The sequence below is a fragment of the Rhinatrema bivittatum genome, chromosome 6 (genome assembly GCF_901001135.1).
Source record: "Rhinatrema bivittatum chromosome 6, aRhiBiv1.1, whole genome shotgun sequence".
Taxonomy (NCBI): Eukaryota; Metazoa; Chordata; class Amphibia; order Gymnophiona; family Rhinatrematidae; genus Rhinatrema; species Rhinatrema bivittatum.
The window spans coordinates 186,510,662-186,533,237 of record NC_042620.1 but is presented as its reverse complement, the minus strand read 5'-3'; the positions used below and the strand labels follow the sequence as shown (position 1 = coordinate 186,533,237).

The window sequence follows — 22,576 nt, the reverse complement described above, 5'->3', positions numbered from 1 at the left end:
AGCTCCTCGCCCCCCCCCCCCCCCCATAACTCACCCCGCCACGGCACCAGCGAGGGTAAGCGTGCGGCCTGAGCATCGCCCCCCCCCCCCTTGCTCATTAGGCCTTCCAGTGTAGCAGCCCCACAACTACCCGGGCATTTCCCCCCCCCCCCCTCCAAAATCCTTCACAAAAGAAATACAATACATTCCAATTTATGGCTCGGGTTTTCCACCCCCAAACTGCGACAGACAATTGTACTCAAACCAAACATTAACATGCGTATTTTGAAGGGCGGGAGGGAGGGAAACAGGATTCTGCCGCCTGCTTCGCTGTTGCTGCCCAACTGCCAAACATTCTTAGCTGTAGCCAGCTTTGAACGCCACCCGCAGCCAATAGCATTGCAGCAATTCAAAATTGTTGCCATTGCCATTGCTTGCCTCTTCCCAACCCCCTGTCTCACTAAGCTCCCTGCCTCCTGTGCCCAGGTTACCTTCAGCAGGGCACTACAAGCTTGCCCTGCTTCCTATAATGGGAATAAGGCAGAGAAACTATTGTCATATAGGCTAAAAACAGTGCCTGTGAATAGATATGTAGATGAAATATCCTGCGGGATAGGGGTATCCTTAAATGACCCCCAAGAAAATTAGTGAACCTTTTACAACCTAATCATATAAAAGGGATATATTATAATTTTCTATATTTATTTATTTAACCATCATTCTTTCACAGTTGTATTAGCTTGTGGATAGAAGACCCGCTCGATCCTCTCCCCCCCCCCCCCGCTGAAAACAATACACTACACAATATAGATGGAATTAAATAGGCCGCAGTTTATTGCTATAACTAAACCCGAGCCCTTACAAACAGTATAAATATCACCCCAAACTTCCCCCTCCCCCCCTCCCCTTTCCTCCCTTTTCTTCACCACCGTTTCCCTAATGGTGAAGTAACAATACCCTCCCTCCCTCCCGCCTCATACCAGCGAGAGTACGCTGGCTACCGAGAACCAGGCCCCTTAGTTCTTCGGTCCCCCGTGCAGCGCCCCCCCCTGGCTACACGGGGCTTGCCCCCCTTTTCCCCCCCTTTTCCCAACCCCCTTTACAAATTCCTCTTGGGCTCGGGTTTTTCCGCTTCACTGCGACAAATAACAATCATTGCAACATTGAACAATCTTTACAATCACACAAACAAAAAACAGGGTCGGCGGGAGGGAAATAAGACTTGCCGCCTGCCTCTGTACCGTTACCCGAAACGTTCACCCTTCGTATCCCACTCTTTCCTTCTTTTTGCCCCTCTAATACTGCTCCTCCCTTCCTATTGGCCACCCTTCCCGCCTTCTCCAGAAACCCTCCTCCCCCCTTTTGCCTGTCCTCTATTCTCGCTGCTTCTCCCCAAGTTATACTCGCTGCGCAAGACCAGCTTTCCCAGCTTCCCTTATATTATTAGAAAACAACTTTGTATATAAACATATCACTGTATACAGTATTATCTAAGAACACCACACACATACAGTTGTACTCATAAGTTTACATAACCCTGGCAGAATTTGTAAGATGTGTAGCATTTTAAGAAAATGAGTGATCAGTGAAAACGTGTCTGTTGTTTTTAATGTGTTTCAAATTAAACTGTTTTATGCATTACAGAATAGCACAATCATTAAACAAACCATATCCAGCTAAAAATTAGCGAGGACAATTAGCTGATTAAACTTATCTGGACAACTCTGATATTATGAGTTAGCTGAATAAGTTAATCAGTTAACTCTAAACATGCTCTGAAGCAGGTCTAAAATTATCTGGGAATGTGGTCCTGGATAATTTTAGCCCTAACTGGCTATATTCAAAAGAATATATTCCGTTAATTAGCAAAAAAAAAAAAGTACCTCGCATTGAACATAAGAACGTAAGGCTTGTCATACTGAGTCAGACCAAAGATCCATCAAGTCCAGTATCCTGTTTTCAACAGAGGCCAATCCAAGTCACAAGTGTCTGGCAGGATCCCAAGGCGTAGATTAGATTCCAAGCTGCTTATCCCAAGAATAAACAGTGGAGTTCTGCAGCTCTCACTTAATAATGGTTAATGGACTTTTCCTCCAGGAACTTGTTCAAACCTTTTTTATTTTGTATAATATTTTTTATTGACAATTTGGTGCACACCACAGAAACAATTAATTCACAAGTATGAAACAAGAGATGTACATCTGTTGTATGTAGAGAACAGCCGAACCAATAATTAAGATTTGGCATTTAACAACGGAGATGCAGAAATAAGTTTGCTTGAACCTTACGAAACCAGAAATTGTCTAAACAAGAACTCGAGTTAGAGCAAAGAACTTTTTCTTTTTTTAACCCCCCCCGCCCCCCCACACACACAATATAAACTGCTAATGATTTAAGAAACCACACAGGACTAAGATCGAAACTGACCACACGAATCTGGAAAAGGCTTTGACAAAGGTAACTGTGGATGTAAAAAAATTGCAAGATTTAAGTGCAGTTTCTGTTAATGAAAGACTATCGTCTTTGAGAAGATTGGAGTCAGTAGAGAATTACTTAAGGCACTTAAATATAAGACTCTTGAATTTCCCCAAAGTTATGGGTGAGTTGCCTTTGCAGACTTTCAAGAAATTTGCTATTGAAATTCTAAAGATACCACCAGAGAATGTTCCGCCTGTTAAAAAAATATTCTTTTTAAGACAGAGAGGAGCCTTAATATCGCCTGGTATGGGGATAGATATGGAAAATCTAACCAATTTTCTGGAAACAACAACAGAAGAAATTACAGAAAGGTCTGCCTTGTTTGTGACTCTTTATTCAGAAATTGATGTTGGAATAATTATGAAGAATTATTTCAAAAATTTAAATGTTTCTTTTATGGGCGGTCAAGTTCGTATCTTTCCAGATTTGGCAAAACCAACGCAAATGCGAAGGAAAAAGTTTATTTCATTGCGCCCAAAAGTGCTTGCACTAGGAGGTACCTATATTTTAAGGTACCCCTGTAGGTGCATAGTCAAACTTTTGGGGAATACTTATGTGTTCTTTAGTCCGGAACAACTTCAAGCCTTTCTAGAGGCACGAGAGCAGACTCCGCAGCCCATAGAGCTGGATCCAGTAAATGAATCTGATGTTTAAACCCAGCCTTACTTCTAAATTGTTTCTTATGTTCTCCTTTTATTCTTTTCCTCCTCAGTTACCTACGAAAGGTAGAGATTGTGAAATTTTGTCATGTTTCAATATTTAATTTTTAAATTTCAAATAAGAATTTCATGTAAAGAACAATTTCTCAATCTCTTGTGATTCTATGCAAATTACTTTGTATTTTGTTTTGAAAAGTTGATAAATAAAGAATAAAAAAAAAAAAAAAAAAAAAAGAAACCACACAGGACATAGTCAGGTGCAGAGAAAGCAATGAAGATCAAACAGTTAGCAACGAAGAAAACTCAGAAGGCAAGTAGCAAATATAGGGCCTAATTTTCTAAAGTATCTGCGATACTTTAGGTAATGAGGGGCAGGGGGGCCGAAACAGGGGGCCGTCCTGTGCTAGCCGGCAGCGATCGCACCGCCGCGGTGCGATCGCTGCCGGTTTCGCACCCAATAGCGCCACCATAGAAGGTGTAGCTATTGGGCGCGAACTAGGACGCGAAAAGGGCCTTACCTTTTCGTCGTCCGCGGCGTCTTCGCGGAGTCGGCCCCGGTGACGCCCCGACGACTCCTCTTCCGGGGCCGACTCCGCCCCCATTTTAGTATCGTGTGCGATCCATTTAGAAAATAAGGCCCCAAGCTAGCTAAGTTGTAGAGAGCTAAATGTGGGTAGTTAAGACCTGCATCCTTTTTAGAGCGCATTAAAGTATCTAAGGGTATCCTAGATTTTTTTCCGCCCCAGAGGAATTTCCTCAGCTCCTTGTGAATATCTAAATATCTTTTTTCCTCAACCATGTGGGTAACATGTGGAATGTATAGAGCCATTTAGAGACTTCTATCATTTGTAAAAGGTAAATTCTACCGGACAAGGATAATGGTAAATTTTGCCAAGAATGTAGATTTTTTTTTTTATCAATTTTGATTTTAGTGGAAGAATATTATATTCATATAGGGGCGGATTTTAAAAGCCCTGCTCGCGTAAATCCGCCCGGATTTACGCGAGCAGGGCCTTGCGCGCCAGCGCGCCTATTTTCCATAGGCCTGCTGGCGCGCGCAGAGCCCCGGGACTTGCGTAAGTCCCGGGGTTTTTTCGAGGGGGGCATGTCAGGGGCGGGGCCAATCGGCACGGCGTTTTGGGGCGGGACGCGGCGTTTCGGGGGCGGGCCCGGGGGCGTGGTTTCGGCCCGGGGCGGTCCGGGGGCATGGCCGCGCCCTCCGGAACCGCCCCCAGGTCGCATCTCGGCGCGCTAGCGGCCCGCTGGCGCGCGGAGATTTATTTCTCCCTCCGGGAGGCGTAAATCCCCCGACAAAGGTAGGGGGGGGTTTAGATAGGGCCGGGGGGGTGGGTTAGATAGAGGAAGGGAGGGGAAGGTGAGGGGAGGGCAAAAGCGAGTTCCCTCCGAGGCCGCTCTGATTTCGGAGCGGCCTTGGAGGGAACGGAGGCAGGTTGCGCGGCTTGGTGCGCGCCGGCTGCACAAAATCGGCAGCCTTGCGCGCGCCGATCCTGGATTTTAGCGGCTACGCGCGTATCTACTAAAATCCAGCTTACTTTTGTTTGCGCCTGGTGCGCCAACAAAAGTACGCGAAGGCGCACTTTTTAAAAATCTACCCCATAATTTTGCAGGTTCAGCAGGAATATGTATGCCCAGATATTTTAATACCTTTGTAACCCATTTTAATGGGAAGACTCCTGGCCACTGAGTACTTGGTGTTCCGAGAACATCTAGCGCTTTGGATTTTTCACAGTTTATTTTTAAACCAGCAAATTTCCCGAAGGCTTTCTGGATAGACAACACAATTAGTAATGATTGAATGGGATGACTTAAGAAAATAAGTACCTCATCTGTAAATGCTGCTACAGTGAAGTTACTTCCATTTGAAGAATATCCTTGGATTTGGGGGTAAGTAGATAATTTCCTTAGCAAGGGATCAATGGATAAAATATATAGGATTAGTGATAGTGGGCAACCCAGTCAAACTCCCTTCTGGATCTTAAATGGTTTAGAAATCAGGTAATTTGCCACAATATGAGCAGTAGGGGACTGGTTAAGATTGGACCTTGAAAGCCGAATCTTTGCAAAACAGAAAACATATATTCCCAGGAAACCAAGTCGTAGCCCACCGCAAGAGTTGGATGTTGATTTAAACGGGAGGCTTCGATTGCTGAAATGAGTCTAATAACATGGGCTCCTGCATTATGACCTTTCCCAAAACCAGACTGATAGGTGGATATGATAGAAGGAATAACATTGCTTGATCTATCTGCTATAATGTGGGCATACAGTTTCAAGTTGCAATTTAATAAAGATATGGGTCTATATTTAGAGGCCAAGAGAGGGTCCTTTCCCAATTTTGGAAGGACCGTTATATAAGCATTATTGAACCGGGATGGAACATGTTCGTTTGACACGCATCTTGGGGAAAAAAAGGAGTAATGGGCATATGAGTTGAGGACATAATAGGAGCCTTGTGTGGTTTACTTGCTTGTATTACCACCCGTATTTCAGTTTCTAATATTGGGCCATTTAAATATTCTACTTGGGAATCAGTTAATTGAGGTAAGGAAAGGTCCTCACATAACAGGTGTTCATCTATGGATGAACCTTTTCTATCTTCGGTATAAAGTTCTTCATAAAACTTTCTGAAAATTTTCCAAATATCTGTGCCTTTTGTGACAAGATCTCCTGCTCTGGTGTTAACTCCTGTACTAAAAGATTTACCTTTCTTTATAGCAGTGACAGTGGCAGCAGAGGAATGAGAGAGGCTCCGAGGTTGCTGGCAAAAGAAAGAAAGGGGGTCTGCCTTTAGCGTGTGCATGTGTATGAATGGGAGTCTGCCTGGGGGTGTATGTGTGTGAATGCATGGGTGCCTGCCCGAGGGTGTGTCTGTGTATGAGAATGTATGGGTGTCTTCCTGGGGTTTGTATGTGTGAGAATAGGTGCCGGCCTGTGTGTAGTATATGTGTGTGTGAGAATGAATTAGTGCCTGCCTGGGGGTCTGTGTGTGTGAGAATGAATGTGTGCATGCCTGGGGGATGGTGAGGGAGTGGTGTGAAAATGAATGGGAGCCTGCCTGGGGGTCAGTTTCAGTGTGTGAGAATGACTGGGATCTTGGTTGGGTGTGTGTGTTTGTGTGAGAATGATTGGGAACTTGACTGGGAGCTTGCCTGGGTGTGTGTGTTTGTATGAGAATGATTGGGAACTTGCCTGGGTGTGTGTGTTTGTGTGTATGTGAGGGAGCCAGAGAGAGTGTGTATGAGAAAATCCAGGGGAGTAAGAGTTTGTGGAGGGGGAGAGAGTGTCTTAGAGCCTGAGAGTGTGTCAGTGTCTGTGAGAGCGAGAAGTTATGGTGGGTATAAGAGCATGAATGTGTATGTATGTGACAGTGTATGTGTGAGAGAGAATGGACACGTGAGTCTGTGTGAGAGAGGATAACCTCCTAATCCTGGACAATATCAGGGTGACTGGAAATCAAGAGCTCCCACGTATGGACAGCAGGGGCTTTTTAAAATCCTTATTAGTTTAAATTATTGGGTGTTATTTGATATATGTGCTGTTTTGAAATATTTTATTGGTGTTTATTGTAAAAAAATGTATATGATTTTAATTAATAGAAATTCTATTTAGCAGTAGTTTTAAAATATTCTTTTATTAGTATGGTTTTACTATTATAACTGATGCTTTATGTTTCTTGATTTTATTTGTTTTATGAGGAATGGTGGTTCTGTTTTTCCATTATTAATACACAGAGTCTGGCTTCTTGGGGTTTCCATTTCAGTTTTTGTCTAATTTGTGCTCCTTTATTTTGTATTCTGTATTTGCTGAGGGTCTGTCTCTGCTCTGTGTGTGTGACCATTATGAGAGATTCTGCTAGCATAGGGATCTACAGCAATCTGGTTTGTTTTGTTTCCTCAGTAGGTGGTGTATTGGTATTCTAGGACCCAGTGTAATATTTACCCTTGCTTTTTCACAGGTAGGGTTATTGTTGTTTGAGTCCTTGGTGTTATTACTGTTATGTTACAATGGGATTGCAGTATAGATTTTGAGTGTCTTTTTTGCGAGGTTTTATTTTAGTTCACAATGTGCCTGGCAGTGGAAGGTGTTTGTGCTGCTGTTACTGTGAGGTGACACCAGCATTTGAAAATATCTTTTAGTATGATGAGCTGTAAGGGAAACATCCAAGCTCCATTGTTTGGGGGAATTTCAGTGGATGCACAGAGTTACAGAACTGGAGGTGCAGGATTTATATTAACATTCTGTCCCTTCCCATAAATTCCAGACTTCACTCTCATAGCCTCATTCAACTAATTCTATATGGCTATCAAATAATTATATAGTGTGAAACTGGCCAGCTTTTTAAAATTATGCAGAAGACCCTTTGGACTTTATTAACACCAAATATTCAAAAGCTGTGTTCATCCCATCAAGCTCATATATTTCATTAAAGAGGTAAATTGAATAACACAATAACTTTGTTTTATTATTGTTACTCATAAATTATAACAATAACATTAATCTTGGAATATATAATATTTTTAATATAAACAAAAAGTTTTCACAAGATATGTTGTGTCGTGAAACATTTTATTATGTATATATTTAAGGAAATATACATAAATTGTCAAAATACATTTTGTTCATTTAACCTTTAACCTCTGGTTTGCTAGTAGACTGAATTACTGTGTCCCGAAATTATGTTTGTCTAAAAAGTGTGTCACCAACATGAAAAGTTTGGAAAGCTCTGATCTAATCCTTTGAGGATGGTGTCAGAGAGAGATAGAAGGGTTTCAGTGCTAAGAGTGCTCCTGTCTTGGATTCTCCCTTGCTTTTTAAGCTGAAAACATCTCATCCGCACAAATGTATGTATTTGATTCAAGCAGAAAAGGCACTCAGCAAAAGTATCTGCGCTACCAAAGTGAGAAACACTGATTAGTTTTGTAACCTCAACAAACTCTTAATTGGAAAATAAACACCTAAAAACATAAGACCTATATAAGCAAGCATATTGTTACTTGTTGGGAGTTTTTATTTTTTATTTCTTTTACTCTTGCAGGTGGTGGCAATACTTTTCGGCTGTTGAAAGCTCTGTATGACAATCGTCTGATTTTGGAGATCAGAAAAAGAGTCTTGCAGGTAAACCTGCATGAAATGTTCCACTCAGGTTGCCTTTGTAAGCTTTTATAGTGCATGCTGCACCTTTCTTCCACTGGTTACTACGTGAGGTGCCATGTTGCATACTGTCTAAACTCCACATTTCACAGGAGAGCCTACCTATTAGCAATTGCTTCTTGTCTAGCATTTGGGAGGTATATGCTCTTATTTATTGCTATTTTATTATGTAATGCTCGGTACTTTGTCTGGAACTATTATGTATGGGTGCATGACAAATTCAGTAAACAGATAAATATTCCACAATGAAAATTATTATGATCCTGATAGCATACTACATACTAGAGTAAACGCCGGCCTAAAATTCCCCATAAAGTGTGTTTATTTGGCTTCTTTAAGATATATTGGGTCTCTTGATGGCTCTTTCCAAACACAGAATGCAGCAAATATAGTTTCACTGGAAAGTTTTCTGAGCAGCAATGAATAGGAGGGACTGGGAATTAAAAACATCATTCAAGTGAGGAGGTTTTATGAATTTCCAATTGCCTTGGGAACTAATATGCAGGCTAGCAGTTTAAATGCAAGATGTACAAAATACAGATATTTTAGTTAAACAGAGGTGGTAAAATGAGATTTTTTATTTGAACATAGATGTTGACAATGCAGAAGGTACTCAGGCAATATTTATAAACTTAATTTTTTTGAAAAGTAATAATTTTCTTAAGAGGAGAAACATTTTCTCCATGAATTATACATTGCTTGGAGCCACAAGTGTTAAATTCCCCTTCTGGGGAGGGAAATAATGTACATACTGCCACATACTGGGGTTACAGTCCTAGCTGATTCTTTTCACATGCGAGTAATCAAGTTTATGCTTCTACAGATAGGTTAATCATGCAGTATCCAAATCCAAAAATCCATTGCACAATTCCAAATTATAGTCGTCTTCCAAAGAGGGTTCCAGAACCCCTTCACATGATATTCACTTGAATCTGGCTGTTGTCCAACTGAGAAAAGACAAATTTATTGGAAAACCCCCCCCCACCCCCAAACCCTCTCCCTGCTGCAGGCAGAACGATAACTCCATATCGCTGATCTTCCTTCCTTACAGTTCAAAACCTAAAAACATCCATACCGCATCTGAGGTATTTTTTCACGAAGAGAAACAGCTTCATCAGTATGTCTCTATATTGCAGCTTTATCAGTGTTTATAATAGGTTAGTTAATAACCACCACCTCCCATGTTCGCCTCAGCAACCTTTCTGGCTACCAACCTTCCACAGGTATTTGTGCTGTGAGTTCTCTTAGTTTAAAAGCTGCATGGAAAAATCACTTCTTTTTTTTTTTTTCAGTACTGTAGGACTACAAGTCCCTCTATATATTCCATATCTTCAACATCTCCCTGTGATGGAACATCTGGAAAATCTGTCCAAACTCTCTGGCTTATTTATCTGATCTTTTTCAGACCTTCCTGTGACTACCTGTTACTTCCTCTGGCCAAGGCCAGGTCTCTTCCTGTTTCATTTACTTGTTAGACTCCAGAAATGTACCTGGTGGCTATACTTTTCTGCTCTTGGCCTACCTAGCTCAGATCAGATGATCAAGCCCCTCTTCCCTAGTCCTTCTGGGAAATGTAGTTTCTGTTGGTAGTTCTAAAGTCTGAGGTGTATCCTTAACGAGACACGTCCTTTGTAGATAGCTTTTCTGTTTTTCCTTTCGGCCCCTAAGGAAAAATTGTGATGAGGATACTGGCATCTCATCACACTACATTGAGAGATTAAATCAATAAAGGAAATTCTATAAGATCCTATCTCATGTTCAGGCCGATACAGTGGAGTGCATTGTTAGCCCGCTATTACCCCTTACTGTATAAGGGGTAAAAATAGCGCGTCAAAAACGTGCGGCCAACCCCCCCGAAACTAATAGCGCCCGCAACATGCAAATGCATGTTGATGGCCCTATTAGTTATTCCCGCGCGATACAGAAAGTAAAATGTGCAGCCAAGCCGCACATTTTACTCTCAGAAATTAACGTCTGCCAAAGGTAGGTGTTAATTTCCCAGCACCGGGAAAGTGTAGAGAAAAGCAGAAAAAACTGCTTTTCTGTACACACTCCGACTTAATATCATAGCGATATTAAGTCGGAGGCCCCCCAAAAAAAAATGAAAATGTGCCTGCGGGTCGGAAGAAGGACGCTCAATTATGCCGGCGTCCGTTTTTCGAACCCATGGCTGTCAGTGGGCTCGAGAACCGATGCTGGAAAAATTGAGTGTCGGCTGTCAAACCCGCTGACAGCCGCCACTCCTGTCAAAAAGGATGCGCTAGGGACGCCTCCTTTTTCATAGGAGATGCAGAAAGAAAAATTCTGACAAGAATAACTGGGATCCTAGCCAAGAGTGTCTTGCTTAATATGCTGAATGCCACACTGGGAAGAACACAATTATAGAAATAGAAGCAGTTAAGAAACAAGACAGACATGCTAGCGATAGGATCTGTGTTAAAATATGCACAGGCTGGGCAGTACTTCAGTTCTCTGTGCAAAGGATGTGCTGACAGCACTGGCTGAATGCCTGATTCTCCGCTGAAAAAACTTCTGTAATGACATGGATACCTTGAAGCTGAGACTTAATCATATTGGCAGCTAATATTGCAACATAATTTAATTTGTATTATGGCATAATGCTCTTATTTCTTTAAATCAGGATGGAATTCCTTACATGGGGTCCAGCGCTGGAACTAATGTGGCTACTATCAGCATCAGTACAACCAACGACATGCCAATAGTGTACCCGCCATCTCTGGAGGCTCTTGCACTAATCCCTTTTAATATCAATCCTCACTACTTGGATCCAGATGTTAACAGCAAGCACATGGGGGTAAGCTTGAAACCATAGTTCTGACATCACTAAAGAAATGTTTTGGAGCCAGCCTAATGCTTCATTTTTCAGTACCGCACTTACCCACATTGGAAATCCGGATTTAAGAATGGGCACTTGGTCTTGGTGTAGCTGGATACAAGAGCATTACAAAAACCTCTCAAGCCTAATCTTTGTGGGTGGAAGATGGTTGCATTGCTTTGCAGTATAGCTTGGTGGGATAGCAAAAACATTGCCACCTTGATCAGCAGAGACCAGTGGCATATTGAGTCTCTAGCGTCCAGGAGCCAATGCATTTGTGCCCTCCCCCTTGCCTCTCCCCCATCCTACTTTTGGTAGTGCGTAAGGTCACAGAAAGTCAGTGATGTCTCTAGACAGAAGTATTTGGGAGGGGGGGGGGGCAAGCCAGTGACATTTCCACACATCACATCCACCTCCACAGCATGGCCCCCATCTTTCCTGTTCATACCCCAGATCAGTCCAGACAAGTGGGTTTATGCATTCCTACCAGCAGATGGAGGCAGAGAACAAAACTTTGAAGCACTGCTGCATATCTGAAAGTGCCACCTGCAGGCCCTCAGTACTTCTCTGTCTCCAGCAGATGGTAGAGGTGCAGACCCGCAGTCTGTTAGTTAAAGTAAAGTAAGATAAGTTTAGGATTAGAGAGAAGATAGATGATTGAAGACTGAGCTCCTAGAGGTGGTAGGTTTCTTTGTGGACCATCCCTCTTGTTGAGCAGGGTGAGCGGGGACTTGGAAATCCCTGGCCATACTGGAGAGTGTTTCAGTCCTGGTCTGGGGTCCTTGATGCTGATCCTTTGTAAGCGAACATTGCCTAGATCTTGGCCTTTTTGCAGGATGGCTTGTCAAACGGTTTGGTTTATAATTCTCTCCGAGACCAGGTGGCAGCCTTGGGTTGTTTCAGAGGGAGGAGGTTGCAGGGGACGACCCTTATCATCTCATCCGGACGTAGTGCGTTTTCTGAAAGGAGTGAAACATTTGCGTCCTCCAGTCCATACACTTTGTCCATCCTGGAATCTTAACTTGGTCGTATGAGTACTGTGTGGGCCTCCCTTTGAACCTTTGCGAAGGGCTACTTTGAAGGATTGTACCCTGAAGGCAGTGGTCCTGGTGAGATGGATTTCTGAGCTCCAAGCCTTATCATGCAGAGAGCCTTTTTTTGCGAATTTCTGATGGGGGGGTCTCATTGCGGAGCGATCCTTCTTTTTTGCCCAAGCTAGTGTCATCTTTTCATCTTAGCCAGAGCTGCTGGGGTTCTCTCACTTGTCGCCTGATTCTCCCCATGTGAGGGAGCTTCATCTTTTGGATGTGCGTCGGGTTCTCTTCAGCTATCTCAAGGTGACAAATGGATTTCGGTGCTCGGATCATCTTTTTGTGTTATTCAGGGTTCCAAAGTGACTAAGAGTACAATTGCTCATTGGTTGAAGGAGGCAATAGTTTTGGCCTATATTAGCAAAGGTTGGTCGATCCCTGAGGGATTGCGTGCACATTCTACTAGGGCACAGGCAGCCTCCTGGGCGGAGTGTCACTTAGTGTTGCTGCAGGAGATTTGTCAGGCGACAACTTGGTCCTCTTTGCACACTTTTACCAGGCATTACCGTTCGGATGTCAGGCCCCAGAGGAGGGCTTCTTTGGTGAGAGTGAACTGGGTGCAGGTCTTTCGGGATCCCACCCAGATTAGAGGGGTTTGGGTACATCCCACTTGTCTGGACTGATCTGGGTATGAACAGGAAAGGAAAATTGGTTCTTACCTGCTAATTTTTGTTCCTGGAATACCACAGATCAGTCCAGAATCACGACCCCATTAAAATGCTTTTCAAAAGACCTCTCCTGATTCTGGATGCTCCTGGTGATACAGACTTAAGTTGTGTGCTGCAAAATAATATTGTATATAGTTCTCACTTGTTTGAGACTCAAAATTCTTTTTCTTGCTCCTAGTTCAGGGTTCAGTTTGGTTGGGAGTTTGCAACTTGTGCCCCAGCTTTTTTAGAGGAAGATATCCTGGAGGTTGGGGTTAGATATCTCAGTTAGATACTGAGGGACTGCAGGTGGCATTTTTGGATATGTAGCAGTGCCTCAAAGTTTTGTTCTCTACCTCCATCTGCTGGTAGGAAGTCATAAACCCACTTGTCTGGACTGATCTGTGGTATTCCAGGAATGGAAATTAGCAGGTAAGAACCAATTTTCCTTTAAATTGACTATAAAAAAAAAAGACATAATAAGAAAATCCCAAGGTCCTTCTGCTCAATTAAAAAAAAAAAAGCTGGCCACCTTCAAGTAAAACTACTATTAAAATTATTTCATAGCCTCATTCAATTAATTCTTATGGATTTGGGAGTGAAGTCTGGAAACTATACAGGAAGCAACAGAATGTCAATATAAATCCTATACCTTCAGTTCTGTAACACACTCTGCATCCCTCACAACACACCATATTAAAAAAACAATTCAGATTCTGGTGTCACCTTCCACTGCCAGACACATTGTGGGTCTGTGATATCTGCTTTGTGATGAATACTGCTACTGCCAGTGCCTTCATTCAGATATGAGTAGTTCTGTAAAAGCATTCTCAGCAGCAGAAGGAAAAAAAATAATTTTTGTGGTTACATAAAAACGAATCTGAAACTACACTGTTTACATTTCTAAAGCTGTCACTCTTCCACCTGGATTTGGCAAACAGTTTTGGGACTGTAGGGTATGCCTCGTGAGAAACGAGGAAACTGTGGCGAATTGTGTTGCTTATCACACTCCAAACTCAGTGCCTGCACTGGTGAATCCATTTCTTCCACCATTGACTCAGGCTCCAGCAGTTTCAAGAGCTCTTCTCCAGGCCGTCCCGGTCCCAGCTGTTCCAGCAGTTCTGACTCTGTTCCTAGCTACCCTGGTTTCAGGAGTTCCAGTCCCTGCATCAGTGAACCTACTTCCTGCAGCAATGACTGTGGCTCAGCCAATTTCAGCAGCTCCATTCTGGACCACCCTGGCGTCTGCGGTCTCAGCATCTCTGCTCTGGGCCACCCCAGTCACAGTGATTCGAATGCCGTTCATCGCAACTCCAAGTTCAGCAGCTTCAGTGAATCCAGCACTAGGTGTCCATCCAGCTCCTGTTTCAGCACTGGTGACTCTGGTTCTGCCTGTCTCAGCATTATTTAAGCGGATCCTGAGGACGTGCCAGCAGGCATCTTCTAGGACCTACATTTGGCTGTCCTGAAAGACTCTGCCCCCATCATCAAGATTCAAGACAAGATCCTGTATCATGTCACCAGACCTGCTTCGAGTCAGCTCCAGTACCAGAGATTCTGTTTTGGTCAATCCAGTGATTTCATTCTTGGCAAATCTGTCTCTGGCTGCCTTTGAAACCTCCAGTTCCTGCACCAGAGAATTTGGCTTCAGTTGTCTCAGCGACTCCATTCCTGGCAACTCAGGCTCTTTTTCCAATCCTCTCGGCAATTCCAGCTCCTGCACCATAAGAGTCCATTCCAGCTGTCTCTCTCTCTGATTCCAGCTGTTGCTGCTGTCATGTTAGTGAAATCCTGTGGCAGTTGTTTCTAAGAATTTAATTGCAGCTCTTCCTCAGATTTCTAATTGTCTCCAGCTTTGCTTGACAGGTTTGATCTACCCCTGGGGTTTACCCCACTTCATTCAGGGACTTGTAGCCTCAATTTTTCTTAGGGAATGCAATAGGGAGATCACAATGGGGTAAACCCAGGACTGGATCAATGTGTTCAGGGAAATCTGGAGCCAGTTGGCAACCCTAGCTGTCCATGGCTTTGGACTAGCCCAATCTGTACCTGATTCTCAACCCATATGTATTGGAGACTTTGCCTTCCTGAGGTGGATCTGGCTCTTTAGGGGTCCTAGGTGGGGTCTAGAGGCTGCTTATTTAAAGAAGGCTAATGTGAGACTTCGCTAGGCAGTTCTTGCCTTCTGCCGGTGCCTGTGTCATTTATAAATGACTTTCATCTATTGAAGCATTTTTGTGAAATTCATCATTTTGAGGGGACATTTATTTCATCTGAAATTAAGTGTGGAACACTTTTTTGATGGACATTTTAGGATCTGTTATTGGAAGTAGTATGCGTATTGGGGTAGATTTTCAAAGGGTTACGCGCGTAACCCCCGAAAATCTACCCCTGCGCGTGCCGAGCCTATTTTGCATAGGCTTGGCAGCGTGCGCAAGCTCCGGGACGCGTGTATGTCCCAGGCTTTCAAAAATGGGCGGGCCGGGGGCGTGGCGGCGGTTCGGGGGCGGTCCCGAATCCTCCGGCAAGTTACGCCTGCCTCGGGTAGGCGTAACTTCGGAAACAAAGGTAGTGGGGGATTTAGTTAGGGCTGGGGGAAGGTGTGGGGGAATCGAAAAAAAAGCTCCCTCCAAGGCCGCTCCGAAATGGGAGTGGCCTTGGAGGGAATGGGGAAAGCCATCGGGGCTCCCCTTGGGCTCGGCGCGTGCAAGGTGCACAAGTGTGCACCCCCTCATGCACGCCGACCCCCGGATTTTATAACATGCACGCGGCAGTGCGTGCATGTTATAAAATCAGGTGTAAATTTATGCGCGTCGGGTAGCGCGCACAAATATACCCCACGCGCGTAACATTTAAAATCAGCCCCATTGTGTCCATTGTTTTCTTTGTTTTTGTTATGAGAAATAGGGAGATGAGTTATGTGGCTTTCTTTGTATTGTAATTATATGTTATAGTTTCTTCATCTTATTTCTTATCTTTTATGCAAGGTCTGTTTTGACTTATTTATTTTATTTTATTTAAGGTATTTATATACCGCTTTTTAAAATAAAATTTTATCAAAACGGTTTACAGTAGTTAAAATAAGATAAAAATAAAATGCAAATTAAATTAAATAATAAAAAAAGTACATAAATTTAGTTAAGTAGCCAGATAATTACTAGCTTAAAATAAAATTCTTAATTAAAAGATAAAACAATAATAATAATAACAATAGTATTTTTTATTGAATACTAGCGGTACCCGGCCACTCGTTGCAGTGGCTTAGTCAGGTTCTTTACCCTCCCTCCCCCTTCCCCTTGCTCATTTACCTCAGTCACTCATCCTTCTCCCCCTTGGTCACTCACCCCCCCTTCCCTCCCCTGACACTCACCTCCCCCCTCATTCTCCCTCCCCTCACTGTCACCTCCCCCCGCCTACTGCCTACCCTTCAGATCAGAAAACCTTTGTCTTTCTATTTCTGTGGGAACCCCCCCACCCCAATCCAAACCCTTTAAATCAAATAATAACCCCCCACCCTCCTGCCCCCTCCCAAGACCTGGGAAATTAAAATTGTTGGTGCTACATGTGGTCTGTCCCTGGGCGTCTGTGCGCGTTATGTAGCCAAATAGGGGATTGCCTAACCAAATTTACACTTCCAAATTTGTTTTGTGGTCTGGGGAGGGCTATTTTGGTGCATTCCCGAGATCGTGCAAGTTTAGTGTATGTATTTGTGTGTGAACCACCCCCTTCCCCCAAAAAACAACCCTATGAGAAAAGTTCTCTTAAACTAAGCACCCCACACTCCCCTGCCCCCCCCCCCCCAGAGTTGCCGAATGAATGAAACCTGCCCCACCCTCCAGACCCCCCGAGACCTGATAAAAATGTCAGTCAGTGGAGCGGGTGTTCAGGAGCGGTCCGGGAGCGATGTATTGGTGTTGGTCCGTCGGCTGCGAGCACTGAAACAGGTTCCGACGGCCCTTTGCCCTTACTATGTCAGTGGGGTGGAGCAATGGCAGCGGTAGGTCCTCTGACATAGTAAGGGCAAAGGTCCACTGGCTGCCAGTCCTGAAAATGGCACCGAGGGGCCCTCGCCCTTACTATCTCACATGGCCTACTGCCACCATTGGTGTCCCCGAGTGGCATAGTAAGGGAAAGGGTCGTTGGCGCCATGTTGATTGCTGGCAGCCGACGGCCATAGTGCAGGAGATGTGTCCCGGACCGGTCCTGGCCCCCCGCTGGAGCCTCCCGGACTTCTGTCAGTTTTTGTGTGTGTTGTGAGGGCCTGGGAAGTAAATAAATTTGGCATGTGTGTGGGGGGTGTGAGGAGGGTGGTGGGTGTATTTTATCTGTAAAGGAAATAGTTATCTTCCGGTGAAAAAAAGTGTGCAAATGTGTTAAAATGGAAGTGAAACGTGGACCTGGACTGGCGAAATGATTAGTGTAGCGTGTGTTAGTGTAAGGTGTAACAAATGGTGCTTACGTCCAGCAGATGCCGCTGTTTTCTGGAAACAATTTTTAAACCTATTTTACCTGTCACAGGTGTGACATATCTGTAATGTAAGTACAGAAGAACCTTCCTGTATGCGAAATGAAGGTTGTGTCCAAATTTGAAAGCAATCGGTTCAGTGGTTTCTGAGATTAGCGATTTTGTCCAAACTATTTAACATTTTTATTTATATAGATTTGAACCAGTCACTGCTGATATTGTAGAAAGTGACCATTGGAGTTTGTTTATGAAGTGAGCTGCACATCTTCTTTCTTTATGATTTGATTAGAATGGACTTAACTTAATCATAATCACATTTCAGACAATTAGAATACACCTTTCTAATAACAGAACAGCAAGCAACTGTTGCTGAACTGTTGCCACTGTTTTAATCATCAGGGGTAATTCAGATTATTTGAATGGAATCAAATGCCATGAAATGCTAAATGCTCCCTGTTGTGAAAGTAAATGTCTCCGCTCTGTCTTGATATTTAAGTTCTATCAGAGCCTACCCACTGATCTGCAACAGAACCATGTTCACTTGCATCGTTTTAGTTTAGGTGCTTTGCCAGGAATTTCATTAAAAGTGTAGTAAGAAGATATTTAATACAGGAGCACACCATTGATCTGGAGACGCATTATTCAGAAAAAAAATTGAGGTCCCAGACCCCGATCCATTGTCTGACAACTTCATATGATCTATTAGCTGGAAAAACACCTCTTATCCAGAGCTTTGATTATCCGGCATGGCCACGATAATTTTTTTTTATGTTATGCGTTATTGCCTTGGGCCTTTGGGAAGGGAAAAAATTTTAAATGTAAATAATTTAATTCTGTAATATTTTACAAAATGGAGTATAAACTTTGTGCATATCACTGTCAGGCTTTCTTACTACATAGTAACAGAGATCACTCACTTTTCCTCTCCAAAGGAGAGAAAACAGGGTTCATATTTTACGTGATATGTTTCTGAAATACATTGCGAAACTGCATGTTCCACAAACAATGAATGAAAAAAAACTCAGCTTTTAAATTATGAGGAGTGTCCGTGCTGCATATATAAATCAGCTGTATACAAAGGCGTATCCATGAAAAGAATGGTTTTGATCTTTCCACCCTTTTTCATGCTCCAACTTTCCTGTCCCCCAGAGAGCATGCCTAAGATCTAGAGCCGAGCTTCCTTCAAAGTTCAGCCTCAGCACCTCTCTCTTTGCCTGGCAGGGGCACCACGGTAGTGTAAGCATCTCCTCTCTCCCCAAGACTACGCGTACTACTACCATGACCTGCCTAGGCCCAGTCAGCCCTGATGGACAAGGGATCTGAATCTTGATCCTCTAGGCTATGGTCTGAGGCACCGGGACAACCTTTATGTTCATTTCTATCTTCTGAAGTTTAATTTGTCTGTTTAAAAGGGTTTTCACACACAAGGAATTGATATGCAATAACTTCTCTTACATTCTTCAATTGTAGGAAACCCGTGAAGTCCGGATTTTTCAGTATCACGAGGAACCAGACACACCTCCAGTCCTGGTGAGTACTGACTGCCAGTCACTACTGATTCAGATACACAGTCAAACATAAAGAGAGCATATTTGAGGGCTGAAAAGATGTTTAATTCATCAAGTCCAGCCATTTTCAGGTTATTTTGAAAACAGTCAGTACTATATATATCTACACATCTTGCATACATAAGAATATAAGAAATTGCCATGCTGGGTCAGACCAAGGGTCCAACAAGCCCAGCGTCCTGTTTCCAACAGAGGCCAAACCAGGCCACAAGAACCTGGCAAGTACCCAAACGCTAAGAAGATCCCATGCTACTGATGCCAGTACTAGCAGAGGCCATTCCTTAAGTCAACTTTATTAATAGCAGGTAATGGACTTCTCCTCCAAGAACCTATCCAATCCTTTTTTAAACACAGCTATACTAACTGCACTAACCACATCCTCTGGCAACAAATTCCAGAGTTTAATTGTCCGTTGAGTGAAAAAGAATTTTCTCCGATTAGTCTTAAATGTGTTACTTGCTAACTTCATGGACTGCCCCCTAGTCCTTCTATTATCCAAAAGAGTAAATAACCGATTCACATCTACTCGTTCAAGACCTCTCATGATTTTAAATACTTCTATCATATCCCCCCTTAGCCGTCTCTTCTCCAAGCTGAACAGCCCTAACCTCTTCAGCCTTTCCTCATAGGGGAGCTGTTCCATCCCCTTCATCATTTTGGTTACATACCCAGTATTTCTTTTTCTAGAAAAAAAGGTACCTGTACTCACATGGAGGGAGGGGGGTATGGGGAGATAACTGCCCTGGCCTGAGTCTCCATTGTAGTCCTGCCCTTTGCAATTGGCTGTGGAGCTTATAAAAAAGTATTAGTACAAATATTATGAAGGCCCCTTGAACACCAACACATCGCTTATTAAGAAAACAGAAAAAGCAGGACTGCTACAGATCCCTATACAAAAACTACACCCTACCAGAATACCTCACCTTGGACACACACGGCACATGGAGAGACCCACACCAGATACAGACTAAGGGACCACAAATTAGAAACATACAGACAAAAACTGAACTGGAAACCCCAAGAAGCCAGACTTCCATGCAGTGCAACACTGCAGAAATAGAAACAGTAATGTATTTCCTATTGTACTGTGCAAAATACAGAGATATCAGAGATGCTGCACATTCCCATTCCCAAAGACATATTTGAATCACTAAATCAAAAATAAATAGCTTTTTTTCTACCTTTGCTGTCTGGACATTTTGGGCCCTAACATAGCACCCCCTCCCACATCAATGATGGGGGTTCAGCAAACCCAACATAACACCTCCTGTCCAGTGCTTTCTACCCCCGGTACCAATGATGGCAAACCAGGTGATTGCTTGGGGCCTCACACTTTAGGGGCCACAGAAGTTTGCAACTGGGTGGAGTTTGTGGAAGGAAGTGGATCTATATGGATCTATTTGCATTTTAACATTTCCTTCAAAGAATATTTAAAAGTTTCACGTACAGGGCACAGTGAAATAAAAACACGTGCAGCTTGTTTATAGGTCACCAAACTTAAGCCTCTGAGGGGCCCCAAATGACTTTCTTGCCCAGGGTCCCTCAGCCACCAGGCCTGATGCTCTTGGTCTGTTTCTCCTGTAATGTGACATCATATTTTTCAATAAAATATTATTCAAACTTTTGTATTTCATGCTCTTTTAGTCTTCTTAATTTCATCCTTTGTTTCTTTTTTGTTCCTTTCTCCTGATCCCTGCTTTCATGTATTTTCTTTATTCTTTTATTTGTGCTTTGTATTTTAATTTTCTAATCTTTTCCTTTATTCTCCATTTTTTACATTTCCTATCCCCTCTGATTTCTGTTTTTTTCCTTCTCTATCCATTCTGTTCTCTCATACTTTCTTCTAGGTATTTTGTCCTGCTGCCCCCTTTCTTTTGATCTCATCCTCAGATCCTGGTTTTTTCCTTTTTTTTTTGCTTTCTTTTAATTTTATTTCTCTCTATCCTCCCTCAGAGTAGTTACCTCATTCTTCCCTTCTATCCCTCCCCAGCTCTCTCTCCCATACATAGTTCCCTTTCCTCTTTCTCACATGCATTCCTCCCTAACTCTCTCTCACATATTCACCCAAGGATGGTACAAGCATATTTGGCACCCTAGGCCAGGTCTTCATAAACCTTTAGCCAATGTGACCCCATTTTAGCCCTTGAAAACTCACATGTTCCCAGAGGATGACCAAAACAAATTATCAGCGGTACGGTCCCCCGCCCCCTAAGAATCCTTCCAGTCTTACTCTCCTTCTATTTCAGTTGATCCTCTCTCTCAACCTCCACACTACCAGAGGTCCTCCTCTCTCAACCTGCTCCCTTTCCAGCAGACCTCCTCTTATACCCCATCCCCTCGCTTTCACCCTCTTCAGCCCTTTTCACATCCCCACAGCTGATCCTCTCTCACCTAATCCTCCAATTGATCCTCTGTCATCCATTCCCTCTTCTCTCTCATCTCCCAACCTCAACCCCTTCAGTCCTTCTATCAAATCTCCCCAGCTGATCTCCTCTCACACCCCCAGTCAATCTTCTGTCATTCCCCCTCTCATCATTCACAGCCAGTCCTGCTGCAGTCGATCCATCCCTCAAAGCCCTCCTGCATCAGATCCCCTCCCTTCAAACAGCCCCTCCTCAAAAAATCCCCCAAGCCAGGGTCAGTGGCAGCATTTTCCTTTTGCCCCCGGTCCAAAAATGGATGACAACTGGTGTGAAGGAGAAGGTAGGCTGATAACTGGGGCAACATTTCACGCTTGAGTTGGTTTAGTGATGGGTGAGGAGCAAGGTGCAATGGCAATCTCCACTGGCCCACACACATTGATCCCTCCCCTCAAGAACTGGTTCCATGGCTGATGGTGATCTGCGAGCGGCAACAGCTTTAGTAATGAAGTCAGCACAGAACCTCTGAGCTGGTGCAATGGCCCCAGTCCCTCCTCGCGCAGGACTTTGTTTCTACAGAAACTCATGTGAGGGAATGGGACCATTGCAGGGTCTGTGAGTGCATGCTGATTGTCACTCTTAATACTGCTGTTGGTGGCTGAAACGTCAACCGTTTGAGGCATTTGTGATCCCAGCTGAAGGTTCTGTGACCATGAAGCATAGTTTGGGAAGCCTGCCCTAGGCAAACCCTTGTTACTCACCCCCACCTCCCCCAACTTAATTAGCGGTGGCAGTGGCTCCAGCACAGCACAGCACTCCCTTCTTTGATGGTATTGGCTCTGGTGGCACACCCCTCTGCACCTAGCACTGGCAGGATTTTGCCGCCCCCAAAATGTTGGGGCTCTGGGCAACCACCAAGTTTGCCTAATGGAAGCACCGGCTCTCCTCCTCACACATATTTCTCTCAACTCTGTAACACGTCTACAGATTGCTCTCCTCTGTGCACACACACTATTCACCTGATCGTTCCTCACCCATACACCCCTTCTTTCCTTCTCTCATCTTTCTTGTCCAACTCCCCTTCCCTTCATTCTCTTTCCCCCACTGCTCCCTCATCCCTTTCTCGTCCACTTTGGCCCTGTCCACTGAAGTTTTCCTGAACAGCAAGAGCAGCATGGACCGCAGAGTCTCTGAATAGGTTCTGTGTTATCTGTCATAAGGCCCACATCTCCCTCCATTTTCTTGCTTCCTGTTTAACAGAAGGGCCATAGGGACTAGAGATGTGGTTCATGCCTAATTTGTCGTGGGTTGGGGGGCCCCG

At 43.8% G+C, this 22,576-nt stretch overlaps 1 protein-coding gene across 5 annotated transcripts in view; it reads left to right on the top strand.

Annotated features, from left to right (window-relative positions):
* Positions 1-22,576, top strand: part of LOC115093900 (alpha-aspartyl dipeptidase-like) — a 75,395-nt gene that overhangs the window by 33,266 nt on the left and 19,553 nt on the right. For all 5 annotated transcript variants that reach the window (XM_029606304.1, XM_029606302.1, XM_029606305.1 and 2 more), the window contains 3 exons: positions 8,173-8,252; positions 10,930-11,103; positions 18,798-18,857. In XM_029606304.1, the coding sequence (XP_029462164.1) occupies positions 8,173-8,252; positions 10,930-11,103; positions 18,798-18,857 (314 nt within the window). The remainder of the gene's footprint in view (positions 1-8,172; positions 8,253-10,929; positions 11,104-18,797; positions 18,858-22,576) is intronic.